Raw genomic sequence first — 21,382 nt, 5'->3', positions numbered from 1 at the left:
CTCCGGCCCTCCCTCCCACTTCCCAGCCAATAGGGTCTCTCCCCTCCCCTCTCTGTGGCTAAATTTACTCTCAGCCCCGAGTTATTCTGGGTCAGTCCCCACCTGCCCCTCCCCTCCTGCTCCTCCCCCTCCCAGCTGGGGAGGGGGTGGATGAAGGGGTCTCTCCTTGGCCAGGAGAGGGGAGCCAAGGGATTTGACTTTGGGTTGCCAACAAGTTCATGTTTGGCAGCTGCAAAGACAATGGCTAGATTTTTAGTGGGCCAATTTGGGGGGAGCCTGGGCCATGGGGGAGGGTAGCAGGAGGGATGTATCTGAGGGGAGAAATCCCTGCCAAGGAAGGACTGGGGGTTAGATTATGGGGAGTTTCTGGCCAGAATGGGCTACTTTGCTGAGAAGGTGGATGCCAATATGGAAGCCCTGGAATGGCGTGAAAGGAATTTTGCTCCAGCACACGTACCCATGACCTCCTGTCCCTGGAACTCAGATCTGGGGGCAGGGGATGGCGCCAGGCCAGGGCTATAAATACAGCGAGGGGGGGTAAGGGGCTCAGGTTACCCAGGAGGCCGCAGCTGTCCCTGTCAGAGAGTGGGCAGGAGACATGTGGCCCTGCCTGTCCGCATAGCAGTACCTCCCACTCCTCATCCTGTCACTGTCGCGCTCGCTCTTTGGGTTCCCATCCTTCTTTACGGGTCTCCCTCTCTCTGTCATTGTTTCTTCACCAGCTCTCTCTCAGGGTCCCTGTTGCCCCCCTCCTGAGGATTCTGTCCCCTTCTCCCTCTCACTCTGAGTGTCTGTCACCCATCTAAATCTTTCTCTCTCCCTCTTTGGGTCAATGTAGCGCCCCCCCAATCTCTGTTCCCCCTTTCTGATTCTCTGCCCCCGCCTAAGTCTTAGTGTTTCCCGCCCCCTATCCCCCGACCTGGGTCAGTGTGCCCTCTCTCTCATCGCTGGCATTTCCTCTTTGCGTCTCTGTTCCCCTCTCCCTGGGTCCCTGTCCCCCTCTCCCTGGGTCCCTGCCCGCCTCTCTCTGGATCCTGTCCGACCCTGTGCCCCGCCTCCCGCTCTACGCTTCTCCGAGATTCCCCGCCCCCCAGACCTGGCCCCGCCCAAGGCTGGGCTGGGAAGTGGCGGATCCGGTTTGTTCAGGGCGCATCTAGAACCCGGTTTGGTGGATCGAATGCCGGGAGTCGGATAGGTTTCTGTGGCTGCGGCAGCATGGTGGGTGCAGAGAAGGAGCAGGTACAGCAGCCGGACCCAGGCCTGAGGGAACAGGGAGCTAGGGCCTGGCCTCCTGGTTTCCAGAGAGGAGGGTGCTTGAGACCCAGATTCTTGGGTCAGACAAAGGAAGGAGTTGCTGGGGGTCCGGACTCCAGGGTCCTTGGGGACGGATTGGTGAGGGGGTTGGGGGGGTCGAGTCTCCTGAGTCCGGGAGAGGAGGGCACTGGGGTCCCGGACTCCTGGATCTCCGGCTAGGGCGCGGGTGGGTCACTCCGTGACCCATAGGACCTAACTGGATCCACCCCACCACTCCTTGTTCCTGTCTCCAGAGCTGGATCCCCAAGATCTTCAAGAAGAAGACGTGCACGACTTTCATCGTTGACCCCACAGATGCGGGGTGAGGAGTTCGCCCCGGGGACAGACCCCAGAGTGTCCCGGGTCCGCTGACCCCGCCCACCGCAGACCTCGCCTTTCCGTTCCTTCCCTTCCCCAGTCAGAGCCGATACTCCCAAGGGCGTTCCCTGGTGGCTCTCTACCTCGGGGAGGGCTTGGGTCAGTCTGCAAACTCTTCCAATTTCCCATCCTCCCGCTCAGGTTCGGTGTTCAAGACCCAGGGCTGGGTTCTGGTTTTTTCCTTCCCCGTGTCCCTTCTGTGTGTCTCTGCCTCCTGGTGTCACTTTCTCTTTCTTTCTTGGCTGTCTCTGTTTCATCCATTCACTTGTTCGTTCATTCCTCCAAGAAACTCTCACTCAGCACTTCCAAGGGGGCATTATTTTCAAGAGCACAGGCCCTGCCAGGGTTCAGATTTCAGCTGGGACACGTGCTGTGTGGCTTCGGGCAAATCATTTCACTTCTCTGGGCCTCATCTATCATCTGGGCATAAAAACAGGCTCTAGGGTAAAAAAAAAAAAAAAAAAAAAAAAAAAAAAACAGGCTCCATTTCCTGCGGATATTGTGAGAATTAAACAAGTTACTGCTTGTGATATTTCTGAAACAGTGCCCAGCACGTAGTAATCACTGGAAAATATGTCCATAGGAACCACCGGAAGGTAGCAATTACTAGCATGTGTAGGGCCTGCGCTTGTGCTGGGTGGCTGAGGGGTGGGCAGTGGCCACCATTAGGAGCTCCTGGCCTTCAGGGATGGTCTCTCAAGTGGGTTCTAGCTTTCTAGTGTCCTCAAGGCAATCTTTGGGGTATGGGAAATGTCAACGTTCCTAATTTAGTGTGTGTTTTATTATGACTATATTAGTGCAGGATGGCTTGAATTATGTATAAATAAACATATATATTATTTGGGGGTGAGTGCTCAAAAACTTTTACTGATGGAAAGGGCGGTCAAGGAAGTTTAGGAACCTCTGGTCTGGTGGGAGGAAGATGATTATAAGGCAAGGAGATGGGAGCTGCAAAGGACAAGCCACTGGGCCCATTGGGAGCCAAGAGGAGGCATCTGGTTAAGTCCGGGGAGGGGACACAGGGTGTCACCAATGGCTTCTGTAGGAGGAGGGACTAATGAGGTGACATTGGAAGGTGATAAAGTTGGAGTTTGACAGTTGAAGGTGGGTTGGATTCCAGGAGTGGGAACAAGAAGTATAAATTGCCCCCTTTTGACTATGTGGCTTGCAAAAGGGGCAGAGTTCAAGGTGCAGAGAGCATCTGAAAGAGGATATCAAGCAGGAGGGCAGGGCCAGTAGTCACACAGCCTCAAATGTCACCCCGAGGGGTTGGGACCGAGTCTTGGTGTTCTGGGGAGCCATGGGAGGGGCAGAGTCAGCTCTGGGTGTGGAAAGATGCCCTGAGGGCCACATGAGGATGAATAGGAGTTCAGGAAGCTGGGGAAGAGGCTGGGCAGGGGACAGGTGGGAGGAGAACAGGCCTGAGGCAGGCCAGGGCTGAGGGGACACAGAGAGGTGGGGACAGGGCAAAGATTCAGGGGCAGGAGCTTGGGGACCGATGGATTTGTAGAGTGAGAGGGGAGAGGGGAGGATGGGCCCAGACATCTGGTCTGGGGCCTGGGAAACAGTGAGCTTGTCCCCGAGATGGGAACCCAGGTGCATGAGTAGATTTGGGAAATGTTGCCCAGCTCAGAGTGGCATTTCGTGTGTGGGAGGGGCCTGGGGGAGCCAGGGGCATTGCAAACCTGGCTCAGGGACTCAGGAAAGGTCTGTGACTTCCATCCAAGATTTGAGAAGTCCTAGCTGTAGGTGGTAATGGAAACTGAAGTGGAAGTAGGATGGGGGGAAGAAAGTGTAAAATCAGAGGAGGTTGCAAACTGGCAATTCTATGGCCGATGTTTTCTTTTTTTTCTTCCACGGAAGAAAGGATTGCTAAAAACTTGTCTCTGAATGCTTCGAGACAGACATGCTGCCTCACGTCAGCACAGCCGCCGGCACATCCGCTTCTAATTTTCCTCCTGATGCTTCTTTCTCTTACGTAATTACCTGCCTGGCCCTTGGGGGCATTGAGTTTGAGACCCATGTAGGGAAGGCATGTGGTCCTGGCTCTGGGGAACACCTACACTCGAGGGAGGCACAGAGGAAGAGAAAGCCACAGATGAGGCAGAGACAGAGCAGCCAGGGGAACGGGTGTGCTCTGCCAAGGAAAAGGTTTTCTGGAATCAGCCTTTTAGATATGACCAGTGCTACTTTGTGGAGTCAGATGAGACCTGAATAGGAGCCATTGTATTCGGGGATGTGCAGGTAATTGCTGATTTTATCGGGAACAATTTCGTTTTCAGTGGCCACACAGAGAAAGGGGGGTAGGAGATGAGACGGACAGAGGGGGAGTCTGCCAGTGCTGTCTACCAGAAGTTTCTGCAATGGTGAAAATGTTCTATATCCACAGCCAGTATGGCGGCCACTGGCCACATGTGGCTCCTGATCACTTGAAATGTGGCCAGAGCAACTGAGGAACTGAATTTTTAGTTGTATCTAATTTTAATTTATTTGACTATAAGGAGCACGGTGTGGCTAGAGGCTACTGTACTGGACAGTTCAGGTTCTGGAACATTCCATGAAGAAATTTTGCCAGGAAGGGCTCGTGGGAAGTAGATGGACAGGAATGAGGGGGGTCCAGGGACGGGGTTGAGATAGGTGAAAGGATCAAGTGGGTAAACTGAGGCATGCCAGGACCCTGGAGGTAGACTCAGGAAGAGGGAGGGGTGTATCCTATAGTTCTCACTGTGCCAGGAGCTGGTATATTCTGTTTGGATTTGTTGGCCATTCTTTTAGTGACTTTACAACTCTTGTCAAATCCATGGACCACCTGTGCTATCCTTTCCATAAAATTAGTTCCAGGGCACGAACCCGCGTCCCCTGCATCGGCAGGCGGACTCTCAACCACTGCGTCACCAGGGAAGCCCAGCTTGATGAATTTTTAACAAATTGAATCCACTTATGCAGCCAACACCCAGATCAAGAAACAGTAATACCAGCCCCCAGAAGCTTTCTGCCCACACCCAAGAGCCACCCTATCCTGCTTGTAACAGCAAAGAGTAGTTCTGACCGTGTTTCATATGAATACAATCACACCAAACCCATGTTTTAAATTCTGCCTTCTCATATTCGACATTATTTCTGTGAGATTCATCCATATCATTTCATGAACTGTAGTTTGTAAATAACCCATGGATCAAAGAAGGAAAAAAAAAGAAGCTAGAAAATATTTTGAACCGAATGATGATAATGTTATGACATACCAACACTTTGGGGATGCAGTTGTTGCAGTACTTAGAGGGAAATCTGTAGACTTAAATGCTTGCCTAAAATGAAAAGAAAAGAAAGATTGAAAATCAATGATTTAAGTCTCCAATTAAAAAAAATCCTAGAAACAGAAGAGCAAATCAAATCTAGAGAAAGTAGAAGCAAGGATATAATAAAGACAGGGCAGAAATCACTAAAACAGAAAGAAATGTCCAATGTAGAAAGTCAACTAAACAGAAACCTGCTTCTTTATAAACATTTCCTGTATTTTAAAAAGTGTCCATTTAATTCTTTTTTTTTTTAAGTATTTATTTATTTTTGGCTGCACTGGGTGTTCGTTGCGGTGCGCGGGCTTCTCATCGTCGTGGCCTCTCTTGTTGCGGAGCACGGGCTCTAGGCGCATGGGCTTCAGTAGTTGCGGCACGAGGGCTCAATAGTTGTGGCTTGTGGGCTCTCAAGTGCAGGCTCAGTAGTGTGGCGCACGGGCTTAGTTGCTCTGCGGCATGTGGGATCTTCCCGGACCAGGGATTGAACCCGTTTCCCCTGCACTGGCAGGCAGATTCTTAACCACTGCACCACCAGGGAACTCCCCCATTTAATTCTTAAACTTTACTTAGCTTTTCGGCAACTTTAATCTCATTTTTTAAATTATCTTTTTGGGGTGTAAACTGACTTTTTTGGGGTGTATAATTCTGTGAGTTTAGGCATATGTAGAGATTCACGTCCACAGTCAGGACATAGACCAGTTCTGTTACCATGAAGGCATTCCTTTTGCACCCAGCCCCTGGCAGCCACTGATCTGTTTTCCATCACTCTAATCTTCTCTTTTCCAGAAGCTAAATAAATGGAATAATATAATAGATGACCTTTTGAGACTGGCTTCTTTCACTCAACATAATATTTTATGGCAGCTTTAATATGTGTTTATTGGAACTAATCAAACCATGCGAAGTTATATAAGGAAATTCATAGCATTGCCTGAATTGTAGTTTGTAAATAACCCACTGGTCAAAGAAGAAAAAGAAAAAGACGTTAGAAAATTCCCTTCCCAGCTCCAATCCCTTCTATTGGGGTAATCTGTGTTATATGGTTTGGAGTTAATCCTTTTATATCTTTGTCTATGCTTATAAAATCCTATGCTATGCTCAGAGGTGTTCCTTTCTCTCTTTTATACTATACATATACATATCACTTTCTTATAACCATCCCTTTTAGGTACAAACTTCTCTATCTTGTATCTCCTTTTAATAGTTGTATGATATTCCTTGGTAATGGTTGTACCATCTGTTATTTAAATTTTTCTCAATTGGTGGATACTTAAAGTGCTATCAGTGTTTGGCACTACAAACAATGCTGAATAAATATCTTTGTATGAACATCCATAATTACATCCAGGTGTTTTAAATTCTATACAGTAGATCCCACAAGTGAGATTGCTCTGTGTGTATACTAATAGATAGTACTAGATCACTTTCTTAAAGTGTGTAGCAGTTTTCACTCTCATCGAGAATGTGTGAGAGTTTCCTTTTCTGTCCAGTCTTAACCAGCTCTGGATACTCTTGGTTTAAATTTTTTTTTTTTGGCAAATTTGATGGGTAAAAAGTGACATGCCAGTTTTCATTTGATTTTTTAATTTATCTAACCACTATTAAAAGATATATTTTGTTGGCCAATCAGATTTCCTCAATTATGAATTGTCTATTCATATTCTTTGCACATTTTTGAATTGGGTTATTTCTTTCTTGTCTTTTTGTAAGAATTCTTTGTATCCTGTCCTTAGTAACTCTTTGACTGTTAGATGTAAAATTTTTAGAAGATACTTTAATTATGGTGTCTACTTCCATAAAAATTCTATCATTTTTATGTGGTTAGATATATTTGTTGTTCCTTTTATAGCCCCTTGGTTTCCCTTGGTTTTTTAGGAAGGTCCATTTCACTCCAATGCTATACAAATATTCTAAGTCTTCTTTTTTAATATCTTATATTTTTATGTTTAAACTTTTAATCCATCTGGAAATGATTTTTAGGTGTTTTGAGATAGGGAGTCTACATTTTTTTCTTCCAAATGGGAAACCACATTTTCTGCATGTCCATTTAATAAAGAAACCATCTTTTTCCAGCTAAATTGAAATGCCACTTAAGTTGTATATTCAGTTCCTTTATATGTTGAAGTATTTCTGAACCTTTTTCTCTTCTACCTCTCTATTTATTCCTGTGCCAAAAATATATTTTGTTTGGGACTTCCCTGGTGGTCCAGTGGTTAAGACTCTGCATGTATGTGGGATCTTCCCGGACCGGGGCACGAACCCGTGTCCCCTGCATTGGCAGGCGGACTCTCAACCACTGCGCCACCAGGGAAGCCCTATTTAGTTATTTTGAGTGGAGTCTCTCCAGTTTTCTAAGAATATAAATCATCTTTCCTTCAAATAGATACCTTTGTCTCTTCCAGCTTAAAAAATATATGTACAAGTTTTCATTCCAATTATTTCATTTTCTTGCATTGTTACATTAGCTCAAAACTCCCAGATAAGTGTGAATGGTAGTAATGTTGTTTCAGTTCTTATTTTATTGGGAATAGAGTTCGTAAAAAACTTACATGGGTTTGCTATTGGGCTTTGATAAATATCTTTATTGTATTTGGATAGTCCTTTCTATTCCTTATTTCCTTTATTTTGTATTTGCACTTTCACCCTCTCCTGGCTCCTGGATGGTTAATCAGTTATAGGAGTGACTCATGCCTCATTCGGGAACCCAGGAGTCCAGGCTCCCAGCCCTCTCCTCCCTTGAGAAATTGAACATTACTGTCTTCAAGATCTGGCCCCTCCCAACATCCTCAAAGGCATGACAGTTCTCATGAGCCTCCGGACAGAGGATTAGGCAAAAGCCAGCGTTTGCCCTGGGGACTCCTGGGAAACGTGGTTCTCTCCCATCGCTGACAGAGGCTGATGGGAGGTGACCAAGCCCTGTGCTCTCTTCTCTCCTCAGGGACTGGAATTGACATCCCTGTCCTCCTTCTCTTGATTGATGGTGATGAAAAGATGTTGAAGGTAATAAGGGCCCAGGTGCCTGGGTCTAAGGGGTGGCAGTAGCCAGGGGCTGTACTCCTGGGTCCTAGGGGAGGAGGGGGCTGGGAATCTAGACTCCAGGAGGTGTGAATACTTTCCTTCCCTAACCTGGCTCCCCCTTTTGTCCTGTAGCGGATAGAGAAGGCCACCCAGGCTCAGCTCCCCTGCCTCCTGGTGGCCGGGTCTGGGGGAGCTGCAGACTGCCTGGCAGAGATCTACACTCTGGCTCCAGGGAGTGGAGGAGGCAGGCGATGTGAAGCCCAAGATCTGATTAAACGTTTCTTCCCCAAAGGGGACCCTGAGGTCCTACAGGCCCAGGTATGACATTGGGGGTCCAACTCTGGAACCTGAGATGGGAGGGAGCTGGGAACCTGGGCTCCTGGGCCTTGAGAGGTGAGGATGCTGAGGATTTGGAGACCTGGATCCAAGGGAAGGGGAATGGGGGCCCAGCCTCATGGATATGAGGGAGGAAAGGCTGGGAGCCTGGACTCCTGGGTCTAAGGGAGGAGAGGCCTGGGGGCCTGGATCCCCCCTAGGTTCTGGGAGTAGAGGGTGCTAGGCACCTAGACTACTGGGTCCTGCAGGGGAATGTTCTCCTATATCTCTATGGACAGGGCCAGGGAGTTGGGTGTGGTTTGCAAAACTTGGTATTCTGCAGGTGGAGAGGATCATGAGTCGGAAGGAGCTGCTGACAGTCTATTCAACTGATGATGGCCCTGAGGAATTTGAGACCATAGTTTTGAAGGCCCTTGTCAAGGGTAAGGCTTGGAGTCCCAAAACTTCCCCCATTGTCAGCTCAACTTTGGACACCTCTTTTGGCCTCGGCACTTTATCCATCCTCTCTAATCTATGCATGTGGGATCTTCCCGGACTGGGGCACGAACCCGCGTCCCCTGCATCGGCAGGCGGACTCTCACGCACTGCGCCACCAGGGAAGCCCTGTGCCCGTTTTTATCTTTTTCCTTTTATCATTGCCTTTTGGGGCTTTGCACAGTGCTATTTGGACAATTTTCCCAAGATACTTTCATTATGTTCCAACGTTGCTTTCCTTCTGTTGTATCCATCCACCCATCCTTTCATCCTTTATCCATCCAGCCAGCCATATGTACATTGATCTTTCCATCTACCCATTATTCCATTCATCCTTCATTCTGCCATCCATCCAAGCATCCATCCATCTTGCCATCCATCCATCCTTCTACCAGTTTATTCACACATCTAGTAACAATTCCATCCACTCATCATTCTTCCATCCATCCATTCTTCCATCTATCCACCCACTCACCCTTTCTACTTTTCCTATATGCCTCCAATATGTTTTAAGCCCTGAGGGGTGGTGGAATCAGAGAAAAACCAGAGTGCTGTCTCCCAGCAAGGAACTCCTGATATTTCACTAGAGGAATGAATGATGAAAACCAAGGTAGGGAGCATAATGGCTGCTTGGTAGAGGCTGAGGATGGAGCTCATTATTCATTCAACAAAGATTAGGCTCAGAGATAAAAGCAGATCCTACCAGGGTTGTTTGGACATAACCTTAAGTAAAATTCAAGACAAAAGCATGGGAGAGGAACTGCTGTCAGAAAGGGGAGAAAAATGGGGAGGTGGTATTTAAACTGGGCGGCCTTGAAGAGCCAGTAGAATTGGGAGTTAGTAAGATGCGGAGGTGGGATAAATAAGTGGTAAGGGGGATCCCCAGGGCTCTGTGGGGATGTGGGTGGGGAGGGTCATTTTTGGTGTCAGAAGAGTTTTACAGGGAAAACACCCACTTAGATAAAAACTCCCAAGAGGCATCGTGTCAATTTGTAATGCGTGCTGAGTTCCAGGTCCCCACCCCAATTGCATCTACCATGTTCTGTGGTGTGGTAGTTATTTTTGACATTGGAATCAGATAAAACTAAAATTTGAGTATCAGCTTGGCCCCCCACTCTGCTGTGTGACTTTGAGAAAGAGACTTTCCCTCTCTGAGCCTTAGTTTCTCTCTCTGAAAAATTGAGATAATACCTGGCAGGAGTGTTGTGAGCCTCAGAGGCAGCTGATGGGCAGTGCCTGGTCCCCATGGGGAGCCTAATAAACGGGAACTCTTCTTAATATGATTCCATTTCTTGTGGGGACACATCCTTTAATAGAGGATGACAGTCAGTGGGCAAATAGGATTTACTTTACAGAAGTTAACTCATCAGCCTCCTGGTAGGAAACACAGCAGCTCTCTAAGATGTGGTTTGAGGGGGTGGTGTTTTAAGTCTGTTGCCTGCAGAAGTACAAGTGATCACACTCTGCTGGGGAAACTGGAGATGGCTGGACAGTCTCAGTGTTGGCAGGGTTGAAGGGATGGGGTTTCAGCAGGTGAGGAAGGAAGAGGGAAGGGGATGAATGCTTCATAAGAGTCTAGGAACAGCCAGGCACCGTGCTGAGCAGCTGGCACACATTATTGCCCCTGATCCTCTAACCCTTCCTGTAAGGACCGTCTGCCCAGTTTGCAGATGAAGAAACTGAGGCTTAGAGAGGGGGAAAGTGACTTGCCCAAGGTCACACGAGGTTGACTGCACACTTTTGGATCCATTAAATTATCCGATCAAATTTTTAAAGGCCACTTGTTCTTCCTTGTTCTATTTAATGACCTCCAAGGTCTTCCGAAGTCCGGCTAACGTTTACATTTTTTCTGCTACTTTTCGCCTCACAAATACTCCCAGGTTGCAGGAAACCAGAGTGACTCACATTTGCCATCATAGCCTGTGCTTTCCTGCACCGAGGCTTTTTCAAGCTGCTCCTGCTGCCCTGATGATTCTTTTCTCATCTTAGATGCACACTTCCAAATCCTACTAGTCTTTCAAAAACCCTACCTCAATGTGCATCCCCTAGGAGGCTCCCTTGGGTCTCTCCATACCTCTGACTGTAGCCTCCCCTGGGTCCTAATCACATTCTATGCCCTCCTCCAAGAGCACCGATCACTCTAAAGGCAGTTATGTGGTTCTGGGACATATTTCCCAGGAGTGAGCTCCTTCAGGGCAGGGACTGTATCCAATCTCTCTCCATCCCTCTTACTGCCTGGTCTGTAGCCTACCTCAGTAAATGTTAAATGAATAAATGATTCCCTTTCCTTGTCTTGGGGCCTCTCAACCACTGGTCTGAAGAGTTTTACATTCACCTCTGCCCCTGGGTTGAATGACCTTATGCTTGTAATAGCCTAACTTCTTAAGACCCCAGACTCTGCCCAACAACACTGCCTTTATACGGAGTTTAAATGTCAGGCATCTCAAGTAGAAGTGATACAGACACTCATCAGATCTTCCCAACCTCCCCTGACTTCTTGCCCCCTCTCCTTCTCACCCTTTCAGCCTGTGGGACCTCTGAAGCCTCAGCTTACCTGGATGAGTTGCGTTTGGCTGTGGCTTGGAACCGTGTGGACATTGCCCAGAGTGAACTCTTCCGGGGGGATATCCAATGGCGGGTGAGGGGTTGGGGCCTGGCGACTGGGGATCCTGACAAAAGGGATGCATTTCCCCCACTCCCTGACTCCTCTGACATCTGGCTCTATCTTCCTTTATGGCATGTCCAGCCTTCTCTTAATTGTCCATCCATCTCTGGTTGTCCATCTGTCCCCATCTTGTTCCCTCTCTCCCCATCCATCCATCCATCTACTTGCCCACCCATCCATCCTCTCATCCATCCCTCCGCCCATCCATCAATCTGACCATCCATCCATCCATCCGTCACTCATAGCTCTGTACCCCCATCTCTTGTCCTTCATCTCTGACCTCACCTGGCCTTCTGCCTGTCTCTGTGCTCAACTCTTCCCCCATTCATTCCACCCCCACCAGTCTTTCCACCTGGAAGCCTCCCTCATGGACGCCCTTCTGAACGACCGGCCGGAGTTCGTGCGCTTGCTCGTCTCCCATGGCCTTAGCCTGGGCCACTTCCTGACCCCTACGCGCCTGGCCCAGCTCTACAACGCAGCGCCCCCCAACTCACTTATCCACAGCCTTTTGGACCAGGTGTCCCACAGCACAGGCAACAAAGGCCCAGTCTCTGAACCCTCGGCGGAGCCACAACCCCCTAAGGTGGGGCAGGTGCTGCGGATGCTGCTGGGGAAGACGTGCGCGCCGACGTTCCCCGCCGGGGGCACCCACCTGAGCGATGGCAGCATGGAAAATGTAAGGAACGGGGTGGATGGGGGAAGCACAAAAGGGTCTGGGGGCGGGGCTATGCCAGGATGGGGCGTGGTCAGAGCACGGGGTGTGGGGCTGATGGTTGGGGCGGAGTCAGGAAAGGTCTGGGGCGGAGACAACGCTCACCACGCCTTCCTCGCCTCCAGTCGTTTCCGCTGTGGGACAAGGCCACCTCAGAATTTCTGCTGGAAGCTGTACCGGAGCAGGCACCCTGGAGTGACCTGCTCCTCTGGGCACTGCTGCTCAACAGGGCTCAGATGGCCGTGTACTTCTGGGAGATGGTGAGTGCTGTCTTGATCTCTGATTCTACTTGCTCCTACGTTCCTGTTCTTTATTTCTACCGAACTCCAATGCTTGAGCAGTAAGATTCCCTGACCTAGGATATCACTCGTCCCCCACCCCACTCCATTCTTGATATATGACCCCGAGTGCTGTTTCTTCCTCCCCACCCCCACCCCGCATATCATGCATTTCTTGTAACTTGCTTTCTCCATTAACAATATATATTGGGCATTTACCCTTGCTCGTATATATGCATCAATCTCATCCTTTCAAAGTGGTTGCTTGTATGAGGAAGTTAGACATTATCTGTAGCTGACGGGGATTCATTTCATCATAACTGTGCTTGCAGTTTAGATGCATTGTTGTAGTTGCAATGCAGAAGGGGACAAGACTAGAGGCAAGGATGCCAGGTAGGAAGGTAACGCTTCAGGCAGCCAGGATTGGGGCCTGGATTAAAGCTGGTGAGACATAGGTGTTGGGACACATTTGAGAAGTTTAAAAAGAAGTCATGGTATTCGAATAGGATCAAAGATAGACCCTATCTTTATGTCAAAGAAATATCTTGACAGGAGTTCTTCAGCCCTGGGTTATTTTCAGCCATCCGGTCATTGGTTAAAAATAAATAGATTTTTTAAAAAATTGAGATAAGTGTTCATCAGTGTTGTAGCATGTACTAGAACATCCTTCCTTTTTAAGGTTGAATTATATTCCATTGTATGGATATACTACATTTTCTTTATCCATTCATCTGTTGATGGACATGTGGATTGTTTTGACCTTTTGGCTATTGTGAATAATACTGCTGTGATTAGTGTACAAATATCTGTTTGAGTCCCTGCTTTCAATTGTTTTGAGGACATATCTAAGAGTGGAATTGCTGGACCATATGGGAATTCTAAGTTTAATTTTTTGAGGAACTGCCATACCATTTTCCACAGTGGTGGTACCATTTAAATTTCCACCAGCAATGCACAAGTGTTCCAATTTCTCCACATCTTTACCAACACTTGTTATTTTCTTTTCTCTTTTCTCTTCCTTCCTCTCTCTCTCTGTCTCTTTCTTTCTTTTTTATAATTGACATCCTAATGGGTGTGATCTCACCGTGTTTTTTTTTTAAATATATATTTATTTATTTATTTACTTGGCTGCGCCGGGTCTTAGTTGCGGCACATGGGATCTTGGTTGCGGCATGCAGGCTCTTGGTTGTGGCATTCAGGATCTAGTTCCCTAACCAGGGATTGAACCCAGGCCCCCTGCATTGGGAGCTTGGAGTCTTAACCACTGGACCACCAGGGAAGTCCCTCTCACTTGGTTTCTTTTTTTTTTAAGTTTTATTTTTATTTATTTATTTTATTTGTTTATTATTTTTGGCTGCATTGGGTCTTCGTTGCTGTGCGTGGGCTTTCTCTAGTTGTGGCGAGCAGGGGCTACTTTTTGTTGCAGTGCACGGGCTTCTCATTGCGGTAGCTTCTCTTATTGCAGAGCACAGGCTCTAGGGGTGCGGGCTTCCGTAGTTGTGGCACGTGGGCTCAGTAGTTGTGACTCATGGGCTCTAGAGCACAGGCTCAGTAGTTGTGGCACACGGGCTTAGTTGCTTCACGGCATGTGGGATCTTCCTGGACCAGGGCTCGAACCCACGTCCCTTCCATTAGAAGGCGGATTCTTAACCACTGCGCCACCAGGGAAGTCCCTGGTTCCTTTTTATAATTTCTATATCTTTATTTCTATTCTCTATCTGCTGACACATCATTCTCCTGGCTTCCTTTAGCTCTTTGTTCATAATTTCCTTTAGCTTTTTGAGCATATTTAAGACAGTTGATTTAAAGTCTTTCTCTAGTAAGTAAATCCAGTGGCTAAGTTTCCTAATTTCTTTTGTCCTGTGAATGGGTCATACTTTGTTGTTTCTTTGCATGCCTCATAATTTTTGTTGTTGTTGTTGAAAACAGGACATTTTGAATATTATAATATGGCAGCTTTGGAAATCAGCTTGACTCCTTCCTTCAGGGGTTGTTGTTGCTGCTTGTTGGGGTGGTTGTTGTTTGTTCAGTGACTTTCCTAAGCTATTTTTGTAAAGTCTCTATTCTTTGTCATGTATGGCCACTGAAATCCCATTCTGTTAGCTTAGTGGTCAGCTAGTGACTTGACAGAGATTCCCTTAAATGCACAGGGGTGGGGGAATAAAGCCCCTCCACTTTGCAGGTTGGCTCTTTGTGGAGCTGACCTTTAACACTTAGGCAGGCTGTTTACAATCTGGCTTTGGCCTTCACTGCCTGCTTTTGCTGAGCCTAAAGGTGAGCCAGAGGTGAAAGCTTAGGGCTTTCCATAGTCTTTTCAGAGCATGCATCCAGTCTTGGTCATGTTTGTAGCCTTCTAGATTTCCTGGTACATGTAGGAGCTTTTTATTTTTTTGTTTTATTTTTACTTCTTTATTTATTTGGCTGTGCTGCGTGGCATGCAGGATGTTAGCTCCCCCACCAGGGATCTAACCCATGCTTCCTGCAGTGGAAGCTCAGAGTCCTAACCACTGGACCACCAGGGAATTCCCCATAGGAGCTTTGAAAACCCCTTACTCCCCCAAGCATCTCCTTCCCCAGCTGCTTCCCTCTTCTCTCCCAAGCTGTTCAGAGTATCTATTGCTTGCCTCAGCTACCTGAGGCCTGTCTCTGTCTCTCCAGGGTTCCAGTTCTGTGGCCTCAGCTCTTGGGGCCTGTTTGTTGCTGCGAGTGCTGGGGCGCCTGGAGGCTGAGACTGAGGAGGCAGCACGGAGGAAGGACCTGGCAGCCAAGTTTGAGGGGCTGGGTGTTGGTGCGTGGGGCATGGGTGCCTGGCGGGGCAGAGACAGGGAGCTGCCATGAAGGGGGTTGTAAAACTACCCATTCCTCCTCTCGTCACTCTGCCTCTTCCCCTTCAATCCCCTCATCTCTTCCCTCATACCATCTTCCTACTACTTTTCCTCCCTCTCACATAAATCTCCTGCACCCAGACCTCTTTGGAAAATGCTACCGCAGCAGCGAGGAACGGGCTGCTCACCTGCTCCTTTGGCGCTGCCCACTCTGGGGGGATGCCACCTGCCTCCACCTTGCCATGCAGGCTGATGCCCGTGCCTTCTTTGCCCAGGATGGGGTACAGGTGAGCATCTGATACACCAACATCCCAAACAGTTCTCAGCTGGACTGTGGGAAGTCTGGAGGATAAGCCCCTGCCACGGTGGGCAATCTGGGGTCTTGACCAGCCTCTCCACCTGGAGACAACCCCTCTCCAGAAAGTCCCAGCCTTCTCCTGGAAGGGTTGCTCTTCCCAAAAGAAGCCTCACACCCTGCCACAGGAAAGCCAACCCTCCTAAAAAGTTCTATTCCAGGGAATCCCCCTGGCAGTCCAGTGCTTAGGACGTGGGGCTTTCACTTCCGTGGCCCAGGTTCAATCCCTGGTTTGGGAACTAAAAAAAGTTATATTCCAGATAGAGGAATAGCCGGGACTTTAGTAAGAAGTCTCACCTCTCACACAAGAAGTCCTCCCCATTTCCGTAAGAGGCGTCCACTGCCAGGCTTCAACAATTAAAATGGCGTCACTGGACAATTACTTAGTGTTTTGGACATAGACAAACTCTGGTTTAGGAAATCCTACCCTTCCTTTGGGAAGACCTGTGTGCCCCCATAGTCACTCCCATCCTGCTAATCCTGACATTCTGAAAACACTCTCGGTCTCCTTAATCTAAATCTGACAGGGGCAAAGAGAGTCCCATCCTCAGTACAAGAAGTTTTGCCTACCCAGCAGGAAGTCCCATTTCACTTCTTGGAATGATTTGTTGGCACTTCAAATACTTTCCCAGAGTCCTTTGCTTTGAATGGTGGTTAAACTCATGGATTGCAGCTTTTGCCTCTTCTGTAACCTCCCTGTGCTCCGTCTGTGAAAAAGAAGACAATATTAGTACTGTCTTCCTGGGGATGTGGAGGGTTAAGTGAGCTAATCTACGTAAAGCGCTTAGCCCGGTATCTGGTATATCATGTTAACAAATGTTGGCTGTTTAACTCTACTACGATCTGGGACAGCTGTTCCTTGCCTTTGACTCCTTTCCCCCCACCCCCAGTAGTTATGGCCCTCACAGTGAGCATTTGCCCTGTGCTCTGGAGTGTGGCTGATCCTTGTCTGGGGTCTTTGGGAGAGGGCTGTGGGGAGATTCAGGTTCCTAATCCTCCCCACATCCCACAGTCTCTGCTGACACAGAAGTGGTGGGGGGAGATGGACAGCACCACACCCATCTGGGCCCTGGTTCTCGCCTTCTTTTGCCCCCCACTCATCTACACCAACCTCATCACCTTCAGGTCAGTCCCCTGGGGTTAGATTGGCAGGAGGAGGGGGGGAGGGGAGAGCAGTCTCTACTTCCTGCTGAATTCTGGCTGCCTTTCTACTTGGTCTGTCCAGTGCTTCCCCCACCCTTGTTCATTCTCTTTCCCTCCCCCAGACTGGGAGTATGCTGTGGGAAGCAAGCTTTTGGGGTGGGTCTCTGCAGTATCTCTAGTGGCAATTCCTCTGTCCTCTGGCCATGGCTCTGGAGGGAAGGTCACTTTGGGATGATACCTCTCATTCCCTGCAATGTCTCTGGGTGACTGAGTTTGGCTTGGAGAATTCCTCTCCCACCTGCCCTCCCCTTATTTCTCACACTGTGTGTCCCTCCATGCCAGGAAGCCAGATGAGGAGCCCATGCAGAAGGACCTGGCATTTGACATGGACAGGGGCATCAGTGGGGAAGGGCCTGGCGAGTGAGTGAAGCACCAGCACTGTGCGGGGGTAGGGGGCACCCTAGGCAGCTCCAGGAGCACCAGGTAATGGGAGCAAGACCAGAGGGGAGAAGTGGGGCTTCGGGAGATGGTGGTTTCATGAAGCCGCTGAAAATACAGGAAGTTTCCCAAATGCCAGGCTCAAGGCTTGGTTCAACTTTGGTTCTGCCACCAAGGAGTTCCTCACTGAAAATCAGTTTGCTTCATGATACGTGTATTTCTGTCTTGATAAAGCAAGTGGAATCGGGTGGATTTGGTTCATTTAGGGATCTTTTGCCTAATTTTTTTTTTTCTGACTCCAGGGCCTTTGCTCTTAATCTCTGTGCTGTGGTACCCATGAAGGTGTTTGCAAAATCAGTCCTAAGCAAATGAAATTGAATATTTATCTATCTTCTGTTAATTCTGCAGAGCAGAGGTGCTAGGGGGCTTGGCTCTGAGTCAAGCAGAGCGGGGTTCAAATCCCGACTTGGCCTTTGTAAGTGGCTTCACCCCTGAGCCTCAGCTTTCTTTGCTATAAAGAGAAGGTTGTACGTGTGTTAGTCAGGTTAGGTTGAGTAATGCTGCAATGACAAAGTATTCCAAACTCTCAGTGGGCTGGCAACAGTGAGGATTTAATTGTCATTCACGCTCCATTTTTGGGTTGTCTGTGGCTCTGCTCCACGTGGTCTCCACTTTGGGATAAGCAAACACCTCCTAGCTGAGATGTTGCTGGTCTCATGGTAGAGGGAAAAGAGACATGGCAAACCAGGTTCTGGACCTTAAAGCCTCCACTTGGAAGTGACACGTGTCACTTTTGCCCACATTTCATTGGCAAAAACTAGTCATATGATAATTTCTTAGCTCTTAATTCTCCCACTGGGAGGGAACCAAAATATTTGGTCCACAGTAATACAATATACCACAATGCCTGATGGAACAGTTGGGAGGATTCATGGAGATAATGTGTATTAAATGTGCATATTGTAGTGCCTGGCACAAAGTAAGTGCTCAGTTAATGGGGACTAGCATTACTACTGCTATTATTGATACACTTGTTTTGTTGAATGGTGTGTGTGTGTATGTGTGTGGGTGTAGGTGTAGGTGTAAGGGTCTAAATCTACGGTAATAGAGAAACAGAGGAAGAGGCCCCATCTTTGCACCCTCCATCTCTACTTTAATCATCTGAATGGGAACAGGGAGGAACCTCAGCCCCAATATTCCAGAAGAAAAAGTTTCTGGTAACTGTTAGAAACATAATCAGACTGCCAGAAGTCTATAAAACCTACCACCTGCTGTGAAACAAGTCAAATTTAAATGTATTATGTATATACAAAATTTTTTGAGACCATGCACAAAGAATACAAAATATTTGTCAAGGTAGAAGAGAATACTAAGAAAAAAATTTGGACCACTGAAAAAAATTAGACAGAGGCTCCCAGTGTCAGGAGCCATAGTGGTATCCTTGTCTGGTGAGTTCCCAACATTTGTACCATATGATGAGGACAATAGCTGAGGTTACAGAACACTCACAGTGGGCAGCCAGTGCGCTAAATTGTTTTGAAAATCAGTTCATTTAATTCTCTCAACAACCCTATGCCATAGGGTCCGTTATTATCCCCATTTTACAGATGACATAACTGAGGCATTAAGTCACCCACCTCAGATCATGTGATTGGTCAGTCGTGGAGCTGGGATTTGAACCCAGATCTTCTTGTTCCTGAATCTGTGCTTTTAGTCACTGTAGAAAGCCACCTCCCTGGAGAGCTTTGTAAAAGGACAGATTCCTGGATGCTTCTCCCCCAGCGAAGCATCCAGGAATCTGTGTGTCTCCTGCCTGGAGGTGATTCAAGATGGCAGACTTTGGGGAGCATTCTGACCCACCACATATTTTTGTTACCAGGTCTGTTTTCTCTTATTATTGGGGAACTAGTTCTCCTCTCTGCATCTCACTTTCTTTAGCTTTTACTGTTCTTTCTGCTTATTTTCTTTAGAACAGCCTGAAAAAAACAAAAAAAGAACAGCCCTCTCGAGATATAGTTCACATACCATTCAGTTCACCCATGTAAGGTGTACAATTTTCAGTATATTCACAGAGTTGTAAAATCATCACAAAATTTGAAAACATTTTCATCACTGCAGCAAGAAATCTTGTACCCATTAACAGTCTCACTCCCCACTCCTCCCTTCTCCCAGTCCCAGGCAACCACTAATTTACTTCCTGTCCCTACGGATTTCCCTGTTCTGGACATTCCATATAAATGGAGTCATACACCCGGTGGTCTTTTATGACTGGCCTCGTTAACTTTAACATCATGTTTTCAAGATTGATCCACTTTGTAGCATGTATCGATGCTTCATTCCTTTTTATGGTTTTTTTTTTTTTTTTTGCGGTACGCGGGCCTCTCACTGTTGTGGCCTCTCCCGTTGCGGAGCACAGACTCCGGATGCGCAGGCCCAGCGGCCATGGCTCACGGGCCCAGCCGCTCCGCGGCATGTGGGATTCTCCCGGAACGGGGCACGAACCCGCGTCCCCTGCATCGGCAGGCGGACTCTTAACCACTGCGCCACCAGGGAAGCCCCTTTGTTCTTGAATAATATTCCATTGTTTGAATCTACCACATTTTATTTATCTGTTCATCAGCTGATGGACATTTGGGTTGTTTCCACTTTGGGGTTTTCTTTCCACTTGGTTTATAAAGAGAGGATGCCTTTCCAAGCCAGTTTATTTTTCCTTTTAGCTTTCTGAATTTATTATTATTTGTATTATTCATTTTTCTGTTTCTGATTTGAGGTCAAAATTAAGAGTTAGGATGAAACTGGGACAGAGGATCAAAACTCAGGTGAGAAGGGTCAGAGATATGAGTGGACCTAGAAGCTTAGAATTCAGATATGGCTGTACAGTCAGAGATCAGATATAGGGAAGGAAGAGTTATCTGAGAAAACTGTGCTGGATAATCTGATATCAGAATTTGTGGGTTAGAAGTTAATATTCAGGGATGGGGTTGTCAAACCTGGTGAACCAAGGCCATGAAAGTGAGGGGGTGAGAGGTCATATTTGAGGGCCAGAGATCAGATAGATGGTCCAAGGTCAGACAGAGAGTCAGAGGTTGTGAAGGTGAAAGAAAAGGGACCTGGAGACAAAAGCCAGACAAGAGTCAGAGGTCAGCCCAGAGGCCAGAGGTCAGAAAGGTGGAAAAAGTCAGAGGTGCAGGCTCAGCAGTCTTGATGGTAGATTTCAGAGGTCAGAAATTAGATACAGGGGTCAAAAGTCAAGGTGATGGGCTTCCCTGGTGGCACAGTGGTTGGGAATCTGCCTGCCGGTGCAGGGGACACGGGTTCAAGCCCTGGTCTGGGAGGATCCCACGTGCCGTGGAGCGGCTAAGCCCGTGAGCCACAACAGCTGAGCCTGCGCGTCTGGAGCCTGTGCTCCTCAACGGGAGAGGCCGTGACAGTGAGAGGGCCGCGCACGGTGATGAAGAGTGGCCCCCGCTTGCCACAACTAGAGAAAGCCCTCGCACAGAAACGAAGACCCAACACAGCCAAAAATAAATAAATAAATAAAATTGAAAAAAAAAAAAAAAGTCAAGGTGATGGTGGACATCAGACTTAGTTTCAGGTCAGGCAGGGTCAGAAGTCGTGAAGGTGGGGAAAGTCTGGAAAGGAGGATGAGGAGGATATGGAAGTTTAGAGGTCCTGATAATGGTGACAGTCAGGTGCAGAAGTCAGATTGAGCCCTTCTCCCTTCTCTCCCCCAGGCCCACAGACCCTAATGAGCAGATGCCCTTGGGGGTGTTGAGGCCGCCCAGCCGCAGGAGCTTCTGTGGGGGGTGCCGCCTGCGTCGCTGGCCCCAGTTCTGGGGAGCGCCGGTGACTTCCTTCATGGGCAACGTGGTCAGCTACCTCCTCTTCCTGCTGCTCTTCACCCACGTGCTGCTCATCGACTTCCAGCCCGAGACGCCCAGCGCTCTGGAGCTACTACTCTACTTCTGGGCCTTCACCCTGCTCTGTGAAGAGTTACGCCAGGGGCTGGGTGACAGCTTGGGCAGCCTGGCCATGGGGGCCCCCAGGACAGACTCCCACCAGGCCCCACTGCACCGCCGTCTGCACCTCTACCTCTCGGACACCTGGAACCAGTGCGACATGGTGGCCCTGACCTGCTTCCTCATGGGCGTGGGCTGCCGGTGAGTGCCCTGTG

At 48.3% G+C, this 21,382-nt stretch overlaps 1 protein-coding gene across 3 annotated transcripts in view; it reads left to right on the top strand.

The window, feature by feature from the left end:
* Positions 1–7,906: 7,906 nt before the first annotated feature.
* Positions 7,907–21,382, top strand: part of TRPM4 (transient receptor potential cation channel subfamily M member 4) — a 24,143-nt gene continuing 10,667 nt past the window's right edge. For 2 of the 3 annotated variants that reach the window (XM_024768186.1, XM_024768187.1), the window contains exons 1-11: positions 7,907–7,964; positions 8,115–8,300; positions 8,641–8,740; positions 11,318–11,430; positions 11,801–12,133; positions 12,295–12,429; positions 15,106–15,235; positions 15,414–15,559; positions 16,640–16,752; positions 17,113–17,190; positions 20,943–21,368. In XM_024768186.1, coding sequence (XP_024623954.1) covers positions 7,956–7,964; positions 8,115–8,300; positions 8,641–8,740; positions 11,318–11,430; positions 11,801–12,133; positions 12,295–12,429; positions 15,106–15,235; positions 15,414–15,559; positions 16,640–16,752; positions 17,113–17,190; positions 20,943–21,368 — 1,769 coding nt within the window. In that variant the 5' untranslated portion in view covers positions 7,907–7,955. Of the gene's footprint in view, positions 7,965–8,114; positions 8,301–8,640; positions 8,741–11,317; positions 11,431–11,800; positions 12,134–12,294; positions 12,430–15,105; positions 15,236–15,413; positions 15,560–16,639; positions 16,753–17,112; positions 17,191–20,942; positions 21,369–21,382 lie in introns of those variants that run through there. The other variant, XM_024768188.1, reaches the window with a different exon arrangement.

This window comes from Neophocaena asiaeorientalis, unplaced genomic scaffold (genome assembly GCF_003031525.2).
Source record: "Neophocaena asiaeorientalis asiaeorientalis breed wild unplaced genomic scaffold, Neophocaena_asiaeorientalis_V1.1 scaffold629, whole genome shotgun sequence".
NCBI lineage: Eukaryota > Metazoa > Chordata > Mammalia > Artiodactyla > Phocoenidae > Neophocaena > Neophocaena asiaeorientalis.
This window is presented reverse-complemented; position numbering and strand designations above follow the sequence as displayed.